Source organism: Oncorhynchus clarkii, chromosome 6 (genome assembly GCF_045791955.1).
Source record: "Oncorhynchus clarkii lewisi isolate Uvic-CL-2024 chromosome 6, UVic_Ocla_1.0, whole genome shotgun sequence".
NCBI classification, from domain to species: domain Eukaryota; kingdom Metazoa; phylum Chordata; class Actinopteri; order Salmoniformes; family Salmonidae; genus Oncorhynchus; species Oncorhynchus clarkii.
Window position 1 is genome coordinate 90,235,280 of NC_092152.1, and position 15,352 is coordinate 90,250,631.

Here is a 15,352-nt window from a genome sequence, read left to right on the forward strand (position 1 = left end):
CATTATTACCTCCTGTATAGTCATCCATTATCCTCCCAAGGACTTATCCACCATCATCCATATCCCGTACGTAACCTTGTGACTCGTTCATTGACTGGTCCCTTCTCTGCATGGTACCATTGTACCGCCAGCCCTCCTCCACCCATCCACCTAGCCTGGTCCCAGATCTGTTAATGCAAGGCAAACTCCTGAGGTGTCATTGTTGTCATGCTAAACATTGACGTGACAAATCCATAAGGAGATAGCAAGAGAGTAGAAACAGACTGGCACCCAGGGCAGACTACAATCCCTCCCCCAGACTACCATCCCTCCCTCCCCCAGACTACCATCCCTCCCTCCCCCAGACTACCATCCATCCATCCCCCAGACTACCATCCATCCCCCAGACTACCATCAATCCCTCCCCCAGACTACCATCCATCCTTCCCCCAGACTACCATCCCTCCCTCCCCCAGACTACAATCCCTCCCCCAGACTACCATCCATCCCTCCCCCAGACTACCATCCATCCATCCCCCAGACTACCATCCATCCCCCAGACTACCATCCATCCCTCCCCCAGACTACCATCCATCCCTCCCCCAGACTACCATCCATCCCTCCCCCAGACTACCATCCCTCCCTCCCCCAGACTACCATCCATCCCTCCCCCAGACTACCATCCATCCATCCCCCAGACTACCATCCATCCCCCAGACTACCATCAATCCCTCCCCCAGACTACCATCCATCCTTCCCCCAGACTACCATCCCTCCCTCCCCCAGACTACAATCCCTCCCCCAGACTACCATCCATCCCTCCCCCAGACTACCATCCATCCATCCCCCAGACTACCATCCATCCCCCAGACTACCATCCATCCCTCCCCCAGACTACCATCCATCCCTCCCCCAGACTACCATCCCTCCCTCCCCCAGACTACCATCCCTCCCTCCCCCAGACTACCATCCATCCCTCCCCCAGACTACCATCCATCCCCCAGACTACCATCCATCCCTCCCCCAGACTACTATCCATCCCTCCCCCAGACTACCATCCATCCCTCCCCCAGACTACCATCCCTCCCCCAGACTACCATCCATCCCCCAGACTACCATCCCTCCCCCAGACTACCATCCATCCATCCCCCAGACTACCATCCATCCCTCCCCCAGACTACCATCCATCCCTCCCCCAGACTACCATCCATCCCTCCCCCAGACTACCATCCATCCATCCTCCAGACTACCATCCCTCCCCCAGACTACCATCCATCCCTCCCCCAGACTACCATCCATCCCTCCCCCAGACTACCATCCATCCCTCCCCCAGACTACCATCCATCCCTCCCCCAGACTACCATCCCTACCACAGACTACCATCCATCCCCCAGACTACCATCCATCCCCCAGACTACCATCCATCCCCCAGACTACCATCCCTCCCCCAGACTACCATCCCTCCCCCAGACTACCATCCATCCTCCACTCCTCTACCATGTCTTCCTCTCTTCCTCTCCTTCTCTCCTTACTCTGTGTTTCCTTTGTGTTCCTCCACCTCTGGTTCTTGGTTAAAGCTTCCCATCTTTCTGGTCGCCTAGTGACACTCCCCTGTACAACCTGGAGCCCTGCGAGCCGCTGCCCTTTGACGTGGCACGCTTCCGAGGCCTCACCGCTTCCCTGCTCCTCGACCTCACCTATCTCACCTCCATCCACGAGGACGCTGGGAAGCTGAGCGCCCGGCGCCACGAGAAGAGGCACCGTAGCAGCGGAGGCCACGATACGACGACGACGGCGACGACCGCCACGACAAACGACGACTTCAACAACAAAACTGGTGAGACGGAGCAGAGCCACCAACACAGGGTCTCCCCAGACCCCAAAGACACTACAACAACAACGGGGACCGTCACCACGACGACAACCTCTGATCTGAGGGTGTCACACAGCCTGGACGAGGTCAAAGCCCACGCGGCGCCCAACTCGAAATCAGAGAGCGAGATCTCCTCCTGCGCCTTGGACTCCCAACACCAGGGTGGAGGAGGACCAGAGACCCTCTCCCCTGCTCCTCAGACCCCCCAGGAGGGCATCAGGAGGAAGGGCCACGATGGCTCTCCCTCCTCAGGGGCCAGTCAGTCTGAGATCCATGCGGTGCAGCTGTCCTACCTCTACCTGGGGGCCATGAAGGCCCTCAGCACGCTGCTCTCCTGCTCCAAGTATGTTGAGCTGCTGCTCATACCCAAGGTTAGTAATCTGTCATCAGGGTTGTGGGTTCGAATCCCGCATTGCTCTCACAGCATATAGTACCTCTCAGAGAAATGCGGAAAATGTCTCTGGCCCCAAGTATACTGTATATGTGTTTAGTCAATTACAGTGTCTGCTAATGGCCCACTCTGTAATAGGTCCAGGTTCAATCAAGGTGTCTGCTATTGGCCCACTCTGTAATAGGTCCAGGTTCAATCAAAGTGTCTGCTATTGGCCCACTCTGTAATAGGTCCATGTTCAATCAAGGTGTCTGCTAATGGCCCACTCTGTAATAGGTCCAGGTTCAATTACAGTGTCTGCTATTGGCCCACTCTGTAATAGGTCCAGGTTCAATCAAAGTGTCTGCTATTGGCCCCACTCTGAAATCGGTCCAGGTTCAATTACAGTGTCTGCTAATGGCCCACTCTGTAATAGGTCCAGGTTCAATTACAGTGTCTGCTATTGGCCCACTCTGTAATAGGTCCAGGTTCAATCAAGGTGTCTGCTATTGGCCCACTCTGTAATAGGTCCAGGTTCAATCAAGGTGTCTGCTAATGGCCCACTCTGTAATAGGTCCAGGTTCAATCAATGTATCTGCTATTGGCCCACTCTGTAATAGGTCCAGGTTCAATCAAGGTGTCTGCTATTGGCCCACTCTGTAATAGGTCCAGGTTCAATCAAGGTTTCTGCTAATGGCCCACTCTGTAATAGGTCCAGGTTCAATTAAAGTGTCTGCTAATGGCCCACTCTGTAATAGGTCCAGGTTCAATTACAGTGTCTGCTATTGGCCCCACTCTGAAATAGGTCCAGGTTCAATCAAGGTGTCTGCTAATGGCCCACTCTGTAATAGGTCCAGGTTCAATTACAGTGTCTGCTATTGGCCCCACTCTGAAATAGGTCCAGGTTCAATCAAGGTGTCTGCTAATGGCCCACTCTGTAATAGGTCCATGTTCAATCAAAGTGTCTGCTATTGGCCCCACTCTGAAATCGGTCCAGGTTCAATTACAGTGTCTGCTAATGGCCCACTCTGTAATAGGTCCAGGTTCAATCAAAGTGTTTGCTATTGGCCCCACTCTGAAATAGGTCCAGGTTCAATTACAGTGTCTGCTATTGGCCCCACTCTGAAATAGGTCCAGGTTCAATCAAGGTGTCTGCTAATGGCCCACTCTGTAATAGGTCCAGGTTCAATCAAGGTGTCTGCTAATGGCCCACTCTGTAATAGGTCCAGGTTCAATCAAGGTGTCTGCTAATGGCCCACTCTGTAATAGGTCCAGGCTCAGCCGGAGCCTGCTCCCAGTGGACACAATGCAGACCTGAACGCCGGGTCCACTCCTAGTGGCGCAGCGCCCTCGCCCGTGTGCCAGGAGGAAGTTGAGATGAGGGCGGCACTGCAGTTCCTGATGCGTCACATGGTCAAGCGGGCCGTGATGAGGTCACCCATCAAGCGGGCATTAGGATTGGCCGATTTGGAGAGAGCCCAGGCCATGATCTATAAATTGGTGGTCAGTGGGCTGCTAGACGAACACTGCAGTGGGGGCAAGTCCAGACCTGGTGAGTAACACTGAGGGAAGTAACATGTTGTTTGTTAGGGAAGGCTTTTCCATCTCTGGCCCTGCTGGAGTCTTCCTGGGGTTTTCCTGGGGCCCTCCTGGGGTTTTCCTGGGGCCCTCCTGGGGCCTTCCTGGGGCCCTCCTGGGGTCTTCCTGGGGTTTTCCTTGGGCCCTCCTGGGGCCTTCCTGGGGCCCTCCTGGGGTCTTCCTGGGTCCTTCCTGGGGTCTTCATGGGGTCTTCCTGGGTCCTTCCTGGGGCCCTCCTGGGGTCTTCCTGGGGTCTAAACATATATTGATGTGGTTGACAAACACATCCAGGATTACAAGCTAGCTAGCTACTTACCTTGAAGGCTTCTCAGACGATCTGATGTTGTAACGTGTCAAGAAATTTAAAGAGAAAAAAAACTGTACTAACTCTGTTCTAATTCTGTTCTAACTCTGTACTAACTCTGTTCTAACTCTGTTCTAACTCTGTACTAACTCTGTTCTAACTCTGTACTAACTCTGTTCTAACTCTGTACTAACTCTGTTCTAACTCTGTAACTCTGTTCTAACTCTGTAACTCTGTTCTAACTCTGTTCTAACTCTGTTCTAACTCTGTAACTCTGTTCTAACTCTGTTCTAACTCTGTACTAACTCTGTTCTAACTCTGTACTAACTCTGTTCTAACTCTGTAACTCTGTTCTAACTCTGTAACTCTGTTCTAACTCTGTTCTAACTCTGTTCTAACTCTGTAACTCTGTTCTAACTCTGTTCTAACTCTGTTCTAACTCTGTACTAACTCTGTTCTAACTCTGTTCTAACTCTGTTCTAACTCTGTACTAACTCTGTACTAACGCTGTACTATTGCTGTACTAACGCTGTACTACCTCTGTAACTCTGTACTAACTCTGTACTAACTCTGTACTAACTCTGTTCTAACTCTGTTCTAACTCTGTAGTAACTCTGTTCTAACTCTGTTCTAACTCTGTTCTAACTCTGTTCTAACTCTGTACTAACTCTACTAACTCTACTAACTGTACTAACTCTGTACTAACTCTGTTCTAACTCTGTAACTCTGTACTAACTGTACTAACTCTGTACTAACTCTGTAACTCTGTAACTCTGTATCTCTGTACTAACTCTGTTCTAACTCTGTTCTAACTCTGTACTAACTCTGTACTAACTCTGTACTAACTCTGTACTAACTCTACTAACTCTCTACTAACTCTACTAACTGTACTAACTCTGTACTAACTCTGTTCTAACTCTGTAACTCTGTACTAACTGTACTAACTCTGTATTAACTCTGTAACTCTGTAACTCTGTATCTCTGTACTAACTCTGTTCTAACTCTGTACTAACTTTGATCTAACGCTGTACTAACTATGTTCTAACTCTGTATCTCTGTACTAACTCTGTACTAACTCTGTACTAACTCTGTACTAACTCTGTTCTAACTCTGCAACTCTGTTCTAACTCTGTATCTCTGTACTAACTCTGTACTAACTCTGTACTAACTCTGTTCTAACTCTGTATCTCTGTTCTAACTCTGTAACTCTGTTCTAACCCTGTAACTCTGTACTAAGTGTGTGTGGTCTCTCTCCCGGTGTGTTAGCTGACCCAGAGTGTGAGGAGGGTGTGCAGGGAGAGCAGCAGGCCCAGACCCCCATCACCACCAGCCCCTCTGCCTCCAGCACCACCTCCTTCATGAGCTCCTCTCTGGAGGACACGACCACAGCCACTACACCTGTTACTGACACAGAGACTGTCCCTGCCTCAGAGTCCCCTGGGGTCATGCCTCTTAGCCTGCTCAGGTAAATAGAACCTCTATACACACACACACACACACACACACACACACACACACTGTGGATACCTTTTAAAGTCAAGCCATGTCTCGTCTTCACAGGCAAATGTTCTCAAGCTACCCAACCACCACTCTGCTGCCAACGCGTCGTGCCCAGACGCCCCCGGTGTCTTCTCTCCCCACGTCTCCCTCTGATGAGGTGTGCCGGAGACAGAGCCTCTCCTCCCCTGAGACCCAGACCTCCAGACCAGCCAACAGGACAGGGACATGTATGTACTACGTACACACACACACACACAAATACACACACACACAAATACACACACACACACACACACACACACACACACACACACACACACACACACACACACACACACGTAGACACACACACACACGTAGACACACACACACATAGACACAGATCCTCTCCTCCCTTCAAACCCAGACCTCCAGACCAGCCTACAGGACAGGGACATGTATGTACTACACACACACACACACACACACACACACACACACACACACACACACACACACACACACACACACACACACACACACACACACACACACACACAGACACACACACACATATAGACACAGAGCCTCTCCTCCCCTGAGACCCAGACCTCCAGACCATGGTAACATCCGGTATGTCTCTGTATGTGATGGTAGGTAACATCCTGTTTGTCTCTGTATGTGATGATAACTTCCTGTTTGTCTCTGTATGTGATGGTAACATCCTGTTTGTCTCTGTATGTGATGGTAACATCCTGTTTGTCTCTGTATGTGATGGTAACATCCTGTTTGTCTCTATGTGATGGTAACATCCTGTTTGTCTCTGTATGTGATGGTAACATCCTGTTTGTCTCTGTATGTGATGGTAACTTCCTGTCCTCTAATTATTGTCCTCTCCAGCCCTGTCGGACCCCAGCAGCAGACTGTCCACCTCCCCTCCCCCCCCGGCCATCGCTGTGCCCCTCCTGGAGATGGGCTTCTCTCTGAGGCAGATCACCAAGGCTCTGGAGGCTACAGGGACAGGTACACACGTCACTATACACTACCTCATACCAAGACTACAGGTACAGACTTCTCTATACATTACCTCATACCAAGACTACAGGTACAGACTTCACTCTACATTACCTCATACCAAGACTACAGGTACAGACTTCTCTATACATTACCTCATACCAAGACTACAGGTACAGACTTCACTCTACATTACCTCATACCAAGACTACAGGTACAGACTTCTCTATACATTACCTCATACCAAGACTACAGGTACAGACTTCACTCTACATTACCTCATACCAAGACTACAGGTACAGACTTCTCTATACATTACCTCATACCAAGACTACAGGTACAGACTTCTCTATACATTACCTCATACCAAGACTACAGGAACAGACTTCACTCTACATTACCTCATACCAAGACTACAGGTACAGACTTCTCTATACATTACCTCATACCAAGACTACAGGTACAGACTTCACTATACACTACCTCATACCAAGACTACAGGTACAGACTTCTCTATACATTACCTCATACCAAGACTACAGGTACAGACTTCTCTATACACTACATCATACCAAGACTACAGGTACAGACTTCACTATACATTACCTCATACCAAGACTACAGGTACAGACTTCACTATACACTACCTCATACCAAGACTACAGGTACAAACTTCACTATACACTAACTCATACCAAGACTACAGGTACAGACTTCACTACATTACCTCATACCAAGACTACAGGTACAGACTTCACTACATTACCTCATACCAAGACTACAGGTACATACTTCTCTATACATTACCTCATACCAAGACTACAGGTACAGACTTCACTACATTACCTCATACCAATACTATAGGTACAGACTTCACTACACTACCTCATACCAAGACTACAGGTACAGACTTCACTATACACTACCTCATACCAAGACTACAGGTACAGACTTCACTATACACTACCTCATACCAAGACTACAGGTACAGACTTCACTACATTACCTCATACCAAGACTACAGGTACAGACTTCACTATACATTACCTCATACCAAGACTACAGGTACAGACTTCATTATACACTACCTCATACCAAGACTACAGGTACAGACTTCACTATACATTACCTCATACCAAGACTACAGGTACAGACTTCACTATACACTACCTCATACCAAGACTACAGGTACAGACTTCACTATACACTACCTCATACCAAGACTACAGGTACAGACTTCACTATACACTACCTCATACCAAGACTACAGGTACAGACGTCACTATACATTACCTCATACCAAGACTACAGGTACATACTTCACTATACATTACCTCATACCAAGACTACAGGTACAGATTTCACTACATTACCTCATACCAAGACTACAGGTACAGACTTCACTATACATTACCTCATACCAAGACTACAGGTACAGACTTCACTACATTACCTCATACCAAGACTACAGGTACAGACTTCACTACATTACCTCATACCAAGACTACAGGTACAGACTTCACTACATTACCTCATACCAAGACTACAGGTACAGACTTCACTATACACTACCTCATACCAAGACTACAGGTACAGACTTCACTATACATTACCTCATACCAAGACTATAGGTACAGACTTCACTATACACTACCTCATACCAAGACTACAGGTACAGACTTCACTATACATTACCTCATACCAAGACTACAGGTACAGACTTCACTATACATTACCTCATACCAAGACTACAGGTACAGACTTCACTACATTACCTCATACCAAGACTATAGGTACAGACTTCACTATACATTACCTCATACCAAGACTACAGGTACAGACTTCACTATACACTACCTCATACCAAGACTACAGGTACAGACTTCACTATACACTACCTCATACCAAGACTACAGGTACAGACTTCACTATACACTACCTCATACCAAGACTACAGGTACAGACTTCACTATACACTACCTCATACCAAGACTACAGGTACAGACTTCACTATACATTACCTCATACCAAGACTATAGGTACAGACTTCACTATTCACTACCTCATACCAAGACTACAGGTACAGACTTCACTATACATTACCTCATACCAAGACTACAGGTACAGACTTCACTATACATTACCTCATACCAAGACTACAGGTACATACTTCACTATACATTACCTCATACCAAGACTACAGGTACAGACTTCACTACATTACCTCATACCAAGACTACAGGTACAGACTTCACTATACATTACCTCATACCAAGACTACAGGTACAGACTTCACTACATTACCTCATACCAAGACTACAGGTACAGACTTCACTATACATTACCTCATACCAAGACTACAGGTACAGACTTCACTATACACTAACTCATACCAAGACTACAGGTACAGACTTCACTACATTACCTCATACCAAGACTACAGGTACAGACTTCACTATACACTACCTCATACCAAGACTACAGGTACATACTTCTCTATACATTACCTCATACCAAGACTACAGGTACAGACTTCACTACATTACCTCATACCAAGACTATAGGTACAGACTTCACTACACTACCTCATACCAAGACTACAGGTACAGACTTCACTATACACTACCTCATACCAAGACTACAGGTACAGACTTCACTATACACTACCTCATACCAAGACTACAGGTACAGACTTCACTATACACTACCTCATACCAAGACTACAGGTACAGACTTCACTATACACTACCTCATACCAAGACTACAGGTACAGACGTCACTATACATTACCTCATACCAAGACTACAGGTACATACTTCACTATACATTACCTCATACCAAGACTACAGGTACAGACTTCACTACATTACCTCATACCAAGACTACAGGTACAGACTTCACTATACATTACCTCATACCAAGACTACAGGTACAGACTTCACTACATTACCTCATACCAAGACTACAGGTACAGACTTCTCTATACATTACCTCATACCAAGACTACAGGTACAGACTTCTCTATACATTACCTCATACCAAGACTACAGGTACAGACTTCACTCTACATTACCTCATACCAAGACTACAGGTACAGACTTCTCTATACATTACCTCATACCAAGACTACAGGTACAGACTTCACTATACACTACCTCATACCAAGACTACAGGTACAGACTTCTCTATACATTACCTCATACCAAGACTACAGGTACAGACTTCTTTATACACTACCTCATACCAAGACTACAGGTACAGACTTCACTATACATTACCTCATACCAAGACTACAGGTACAGACTTCACTATACACTACCTCATACCAAGACTACAGTTACAGACTTCACTATACACTACCTCATACCAAGACTACAGGTACAGACTTCACTACATTACCTCATACCAAGATTACAGGTACAGACTTCACTACATTACCTCATACCAAGACTACAGGTACAGACTTCACTATACACTACCTCATACCAAGACTACAGGTACAGACTTCACTATACATTACCTCATACCAAGACTACAGGTACAGACTTCACTATACACTACCTCATACCAAGACTACAGGTACAGACTTCACTATACATTACCTCATACCAAGACTACAGGTACAGACTTCACTATACACTACCTCATACCAAGACTACAGGTACAGACTTCACTATACACTACCTCATACCAAGACTACAGGTACAGACTTCACTATACATTACCTCATACCAAGACTACAGGTACAGACTTCACTATACACTACCTCATACCAAGACTACAGGTACAGACTTCACTATACACTACCTCATACCAAGACTACAGGTACAGACGTCACTATACATTACCTCATACCAAGACTACAGGTACATACTTCACTATACACTACCTCATACCAAGACTACAGGTACAGACTTCACTATACATTACCTCATACCAAGACTACAGGTACAGACTTCACTATACACTACCTCATACCAAGACTACAGGTACAGACTTCACTATACATTACCTCATACCAAGACTACAGGTACAGACTTCACTATACACTACCTCATACCAAGACTACAGGTACAGACTTCACTATACACTACCTCATACCAAGACTACAGGTACAGACGTCACTATACATTACCTCATACCAAGACTACAGGTACATACTTCACTATACATTACCTCATACCAAGACTACAGGTACAGATTTCACTACATTACCTCATACCAAGACTACAGGTACAGACTTAACTACATTACCTCATACCACGACTACAGGTACAGACTTCACTATACATTACCTCATACCAAGACTACAGGTACAGACTTCACTATACACTAACTCATACCAAGACTACAGGTACAGACTTCACTACATTACCTCATACCAATATTACAGGTAAAGACTTCACTATACACTACCTCATACCAACACTACAGGTACATACTTCTCTATACATTACCTCATACCAAGACTACAGTTACAGACTTCACTACATTACCTCATACCAAGACTATAGGTACAGACTTCACTACACTACCTCATACCAAGACTACAGGTACAGACTTCACTATACACTACCTCATACCAAGACTACAGGTACAGACTTCACTATACACTACCTCATACCAATACTACAGGTACAGACTTCACTATACACTACCTCATACCAAGACTACAGGTACAGACTTCACTATACACTACCTCATACCAAGACTACAGGTACATACTTCTCTATACATTACCTCATACCAAGACTACAGGGACAGACTTCACTATACACTACCTCATACCAAGACTACAGGGACAGACTTCACTATACATTACCTCATACCAAGACTACAGGTACAGACTTTACTATACACTACCTCATACCAAGACTACAGGTACAGACTTCACTATACACTACCTCATACCAAGACTACAGGTACAGACTTCACTATACATTACCTCATACCAAGACTACAGGTACAGACTTCACTATACACTACCTCATACCAAGACTACAGGTACAGACTTCACTATACACTACCTCATACCAAGACTACAGGTACAGACTTCACTACATTACCTCATACCAAGACTACAGGTACAGACTTCACTACATTACCTCATACCAAGACTACAGGTACAGACTTCAAGTCAATTGTTATTGGTCACATACACATGGTTAGCAGATGTTAAAGCGAGCGTAGCGAAATGCTTGTGCTTCTAGTTCTGACAATGCAGTAACAACCAATGAGTAATCTAACAATTCCACAATAACTACCTAATAAACACAAGTCTAAGTAAAGAAATGAATAAGAATATGTACATAAAGATATATGAATGAGTGATGGCCGAACGGCATAGGCAAGATGCAGTAGATGGTATAGAGTACAGTATGAGATGAGTAATGTAGGGCATGTAAACATTATTAAAGTGACTAGTGATCAATTTATTAAAGTGGCCAATGATATCAGGTCTGTATGTTGGCAGCAGCCTCTCTATGTTAGTGATGGCTGTTTGACAGTCTGATGGGACCGCCGAGTGTTGTAGTGTGTAAAAATCACCTGTCCTCGGTTGAAACACTCACTACCGAGTTCCAAACTGCCTCTGGAGGCAACGTCAGCACGAGAACTGTTCGTCGGGAGCTTCATGAAATGGGTTTCAATGGCCAGGCAGCAGCACACAAGCCTAAGATCACCATGCACAATGACAAGCGTCGGCTGGAGTGGTGTAAAGCTCACCGCCATTGCACCCTGGAGCAGTGGAAACACGTTCTCTAGAGTGATGAATCACGCTTCACCATCTGGCAGTCCGACTGACAAATCTGGTTTTGGCGGATGACAGGAGAACGCGAACCTGCATGCATAGTGCCAACTGTAAAGTTTGGTGGAGGAGGAATAATGGTCTGGGGCTGTTTTTCATGGTTCGGACTAGGCTCCTCAGTTCCAGTGAAGGGGAATCTTAATGCTACAGCATACGAGGATATTCTAGACTATTCTGTGCTTCCAACAAGTTTGGGGAAACCCGTTTCCTGTTTCACCCCCCCCATGGTAGCCCAACACTCTAACCTCGTGGCTACCTGCCCCCCCCCCGTTAGCAGCAAAACTGATGTTTATTTCACCAACAGTATGTCATCAGTTCCTATCCCCCCCCCCCCCAGGTACTCGTGGCGAGGCCGATGCCCAGAACATCACGGTACTGGCTATGTGGATGATAGAACACCCCGGAACAGAGGAGGACGAGGATGACAGTCACTCTAGAGGACAGGGGTCAGACAGCTCCTCGTGCCCAGGGGCCACAGCCTCGGGAGGGGGTAAGAGTCTGGAGAGGAGCTACCTACACTCCCCTGGAGATATGCCCAACGCTGACTCTGCAGACATGGAGGAGGGCTTCAGTGAGAGGTACAGTAACTGAAGCTGTTGTAGAGGACAGCCCCTCGGGGTCAGATATGCCTGTCTCCAGTCTTCTGTTACACATAGTGTGTGCTTAGTAGTACTCCCTGACGAAGGCCATGCAGCCGGAGGTTTTTAAACTTTGTTTCCATTGAACATGCCATACAAAATAAAGGCATTTTAATGAATTATATGAGGAGTGCCTTGGTCCTCTGGTCTTTTTGGTGCTTAGTAGCACTTGGATAAAACTGCTGTAGATTCAGTATTCAGTAGAACACATGCAGTACAGTGTATACAGTATATATGCAGTACAGTATATATGTATTACAGTACAGTATATATATATATGTATTACAGTACAGTATATATATGTATTACAGTACAGTATATATGCAGTACAGTATATATATATATATATATGTATTACAGTACGTCCTGCTACAGAGCTGAAAGAGTCAGGGATGCCGTCTATTCTGTTTGCTATTGAAGTACTAGTTGTCATTGAAACCAATATTAGATCATCTCCATGTTTGTGATTTGTGTGAGGGCTGTGTTTGTGTGTCCCTGCAGTCCAGAGGGGCTGGACCAGGACAGTGCCTCTGCCTCCGCTGGTCCAACCCCCAGAGGGCGCTCTGCTGTCAGCAGGAAACATCGCTTTGACCTGGCTGCTAGGACACTGCTGGCCCGCGCTGGTGAGACTCTTTCTCTGTCTTTCTCTCTCTGTCTCTCTCTCTGTCTCTCTCTCTCTCTGCCTCTGTTTCTCTCTGGGTCTCTGTCTCTCTGTCTCTCTCTCTCTGTGTCTCTCTCTCTCTCTCTCTCTCTCTGTGTGTCTCTGTCTCTCTCTCTGTCTCTCTTTCTCTGTCTCTCTGTGTCTCTCTCTCTCTCTCTCTGAATCTTTCTCTCACTTTCTGTCTCTCTGTGTCTCTCTCTCTGTCTCTCTGTCTCTCTCTCTGTCTCTCTCTCTCTGTCTCTCTGTGTCTCTCTCTCTCTGTGTCTTTGTCTCTCTCTCTCTGTCTCTCTGTGTGTCTCTCTGTCTCTCTCTTTCTCTGTCTCGCGCTCTCTGTCTCGCGCTGGTGAGACTCTCTCTGTCTGTCTCTGTCTGTCTGTCTGTCTGTCTGTCTGTCTGTCTCTCTCTCTGTCTCTCTCTCTTTCTCTGTCTCGCGCTGGTGAGACTCTGTCTCTCTCTCTGTCTCTCTGTCTGTCTCTCTCTCTCTCTCTCTCTCTGTCTCTTTCCGTGTGTCTCTCTCTCTCTCTCTCTCTCTCTCTCTCTCTCTCTAATAGGGAGCCAATTTGCAGCAGACATATAGTGAGCAATATGTTTGGAACATCAACTTGCAATAAACAGCACTGAATCACAATACATATAGAATCATGAGAATCACAATAAATATGGTATCGACATCTAAGTATGGTGATAATATGGTATTGGGAGGTCTCTCAGTATGGTGATAATATGGTAGGGTGATAATATGGTATGGTGAAAATATGGTATGGTGATAATATGGTAGGGTGAGGTCTCTCAGTATGGTGATAATATGGTATGGTGATAATATGGTATGGTGATACTATGGTAGGGTGAGGTCTCTCAGTATGGTGATAATATGGTATGGTGATAATATGGTATGGTGAGGTCTCTCAGTATGGTGATAATATGGTATGGTGATTATATGGTACGGTGAGGTCTCTCAGTATGGTGATAATATGGTATGGTGATAATATGGTATGGTGATAATATGGTATGGTGATAATATGGTATGGTGAGGTCTCTCAGTATGGTGATAATATGGTATGGTGATAATATGGTATGGTGATAATATGGTATGGTGAGGTCTCTCAGTATGGTGATAATATGGTATGGTGATAATTTGGTATGGTGATAATATGGTATGGTGAGGTCTCTCAGTATGGTGATAATATGGTATGGTGATAATATGGTATGGTGAGGTCTCTCAGTATGGTGATAATATGGTATGGTGATTATATGGTACGGTGAGGTCTCTCAGTATGGTGATAATATGGTATGGTGATAATATGGTATGGTGATAATATGGTATGGTGATAATATGGTATGGTGAGGTCTCTCAGTATGGTGATAATATGGTATGGTGATAATTTGGTATGGTGATAATATGGTATGGTGAGGTCTCTCAGTATGGTGATAATATGGTATGGTGATAATATGGTATGGTGAGGTCTCTCAGTATGGTGATAATATGGTATGGTGAGGTCCCTCAGTATGGTGATAATATGGTATGGTGATAATATGGTATGGTGAGGTCCCTCAGTATGGTGATAATATGGTATGGTGGTAATATGGTATGGTGATAATATGGTATGGTGATAATATGGTATTGGGAGGTCTCTCAGTATGGTGATAATA

General features: G+C 45.7%; 1 protein-coding gene across 1 annotated transcript in view; it reads left to right on the forward strand.

The window, feature by feature from the left end:
• The window catches only part of LOC139411797 (probable E3 ubiquitin-protein ligase HERC1), a 287,754-nt gene that overhangs the window by 113,864 nt on the left and 158,538 nt on the right, over window positions 1-15,352 (forward strand). Inside the window, exons 42-48 of the mRNA XM_071158543.1 lie at window positions 1,557-2,223; window positions 3,492-3,774; window positions 5,371-5,569; window positions 5,665-5,831; window positions 6,484-6,606; window positions 12,741-12,981; window positions 13,543-13,664. Coding sequence (XP_071014644.1) covers window positions 1,557-2,223; window positions 3,492-3,774; window positions 5,371-5,569; window positions 5,665-5,831; window positions 6,484-6,606; window positions 12,741-12,981; window positions 13,543-13,664 — 1,802 coding nt within the window. The remainder of the gene's footprint in view (window positions 1-1,556; window positions 2,224-3,491; window positions 3,775-5,370; window positions 5,570-5,664; window positions 5,832-6,483; window positions 6,607-12,740; window positions 12,982-13,542; window positions 13,665-15,352) is intronic.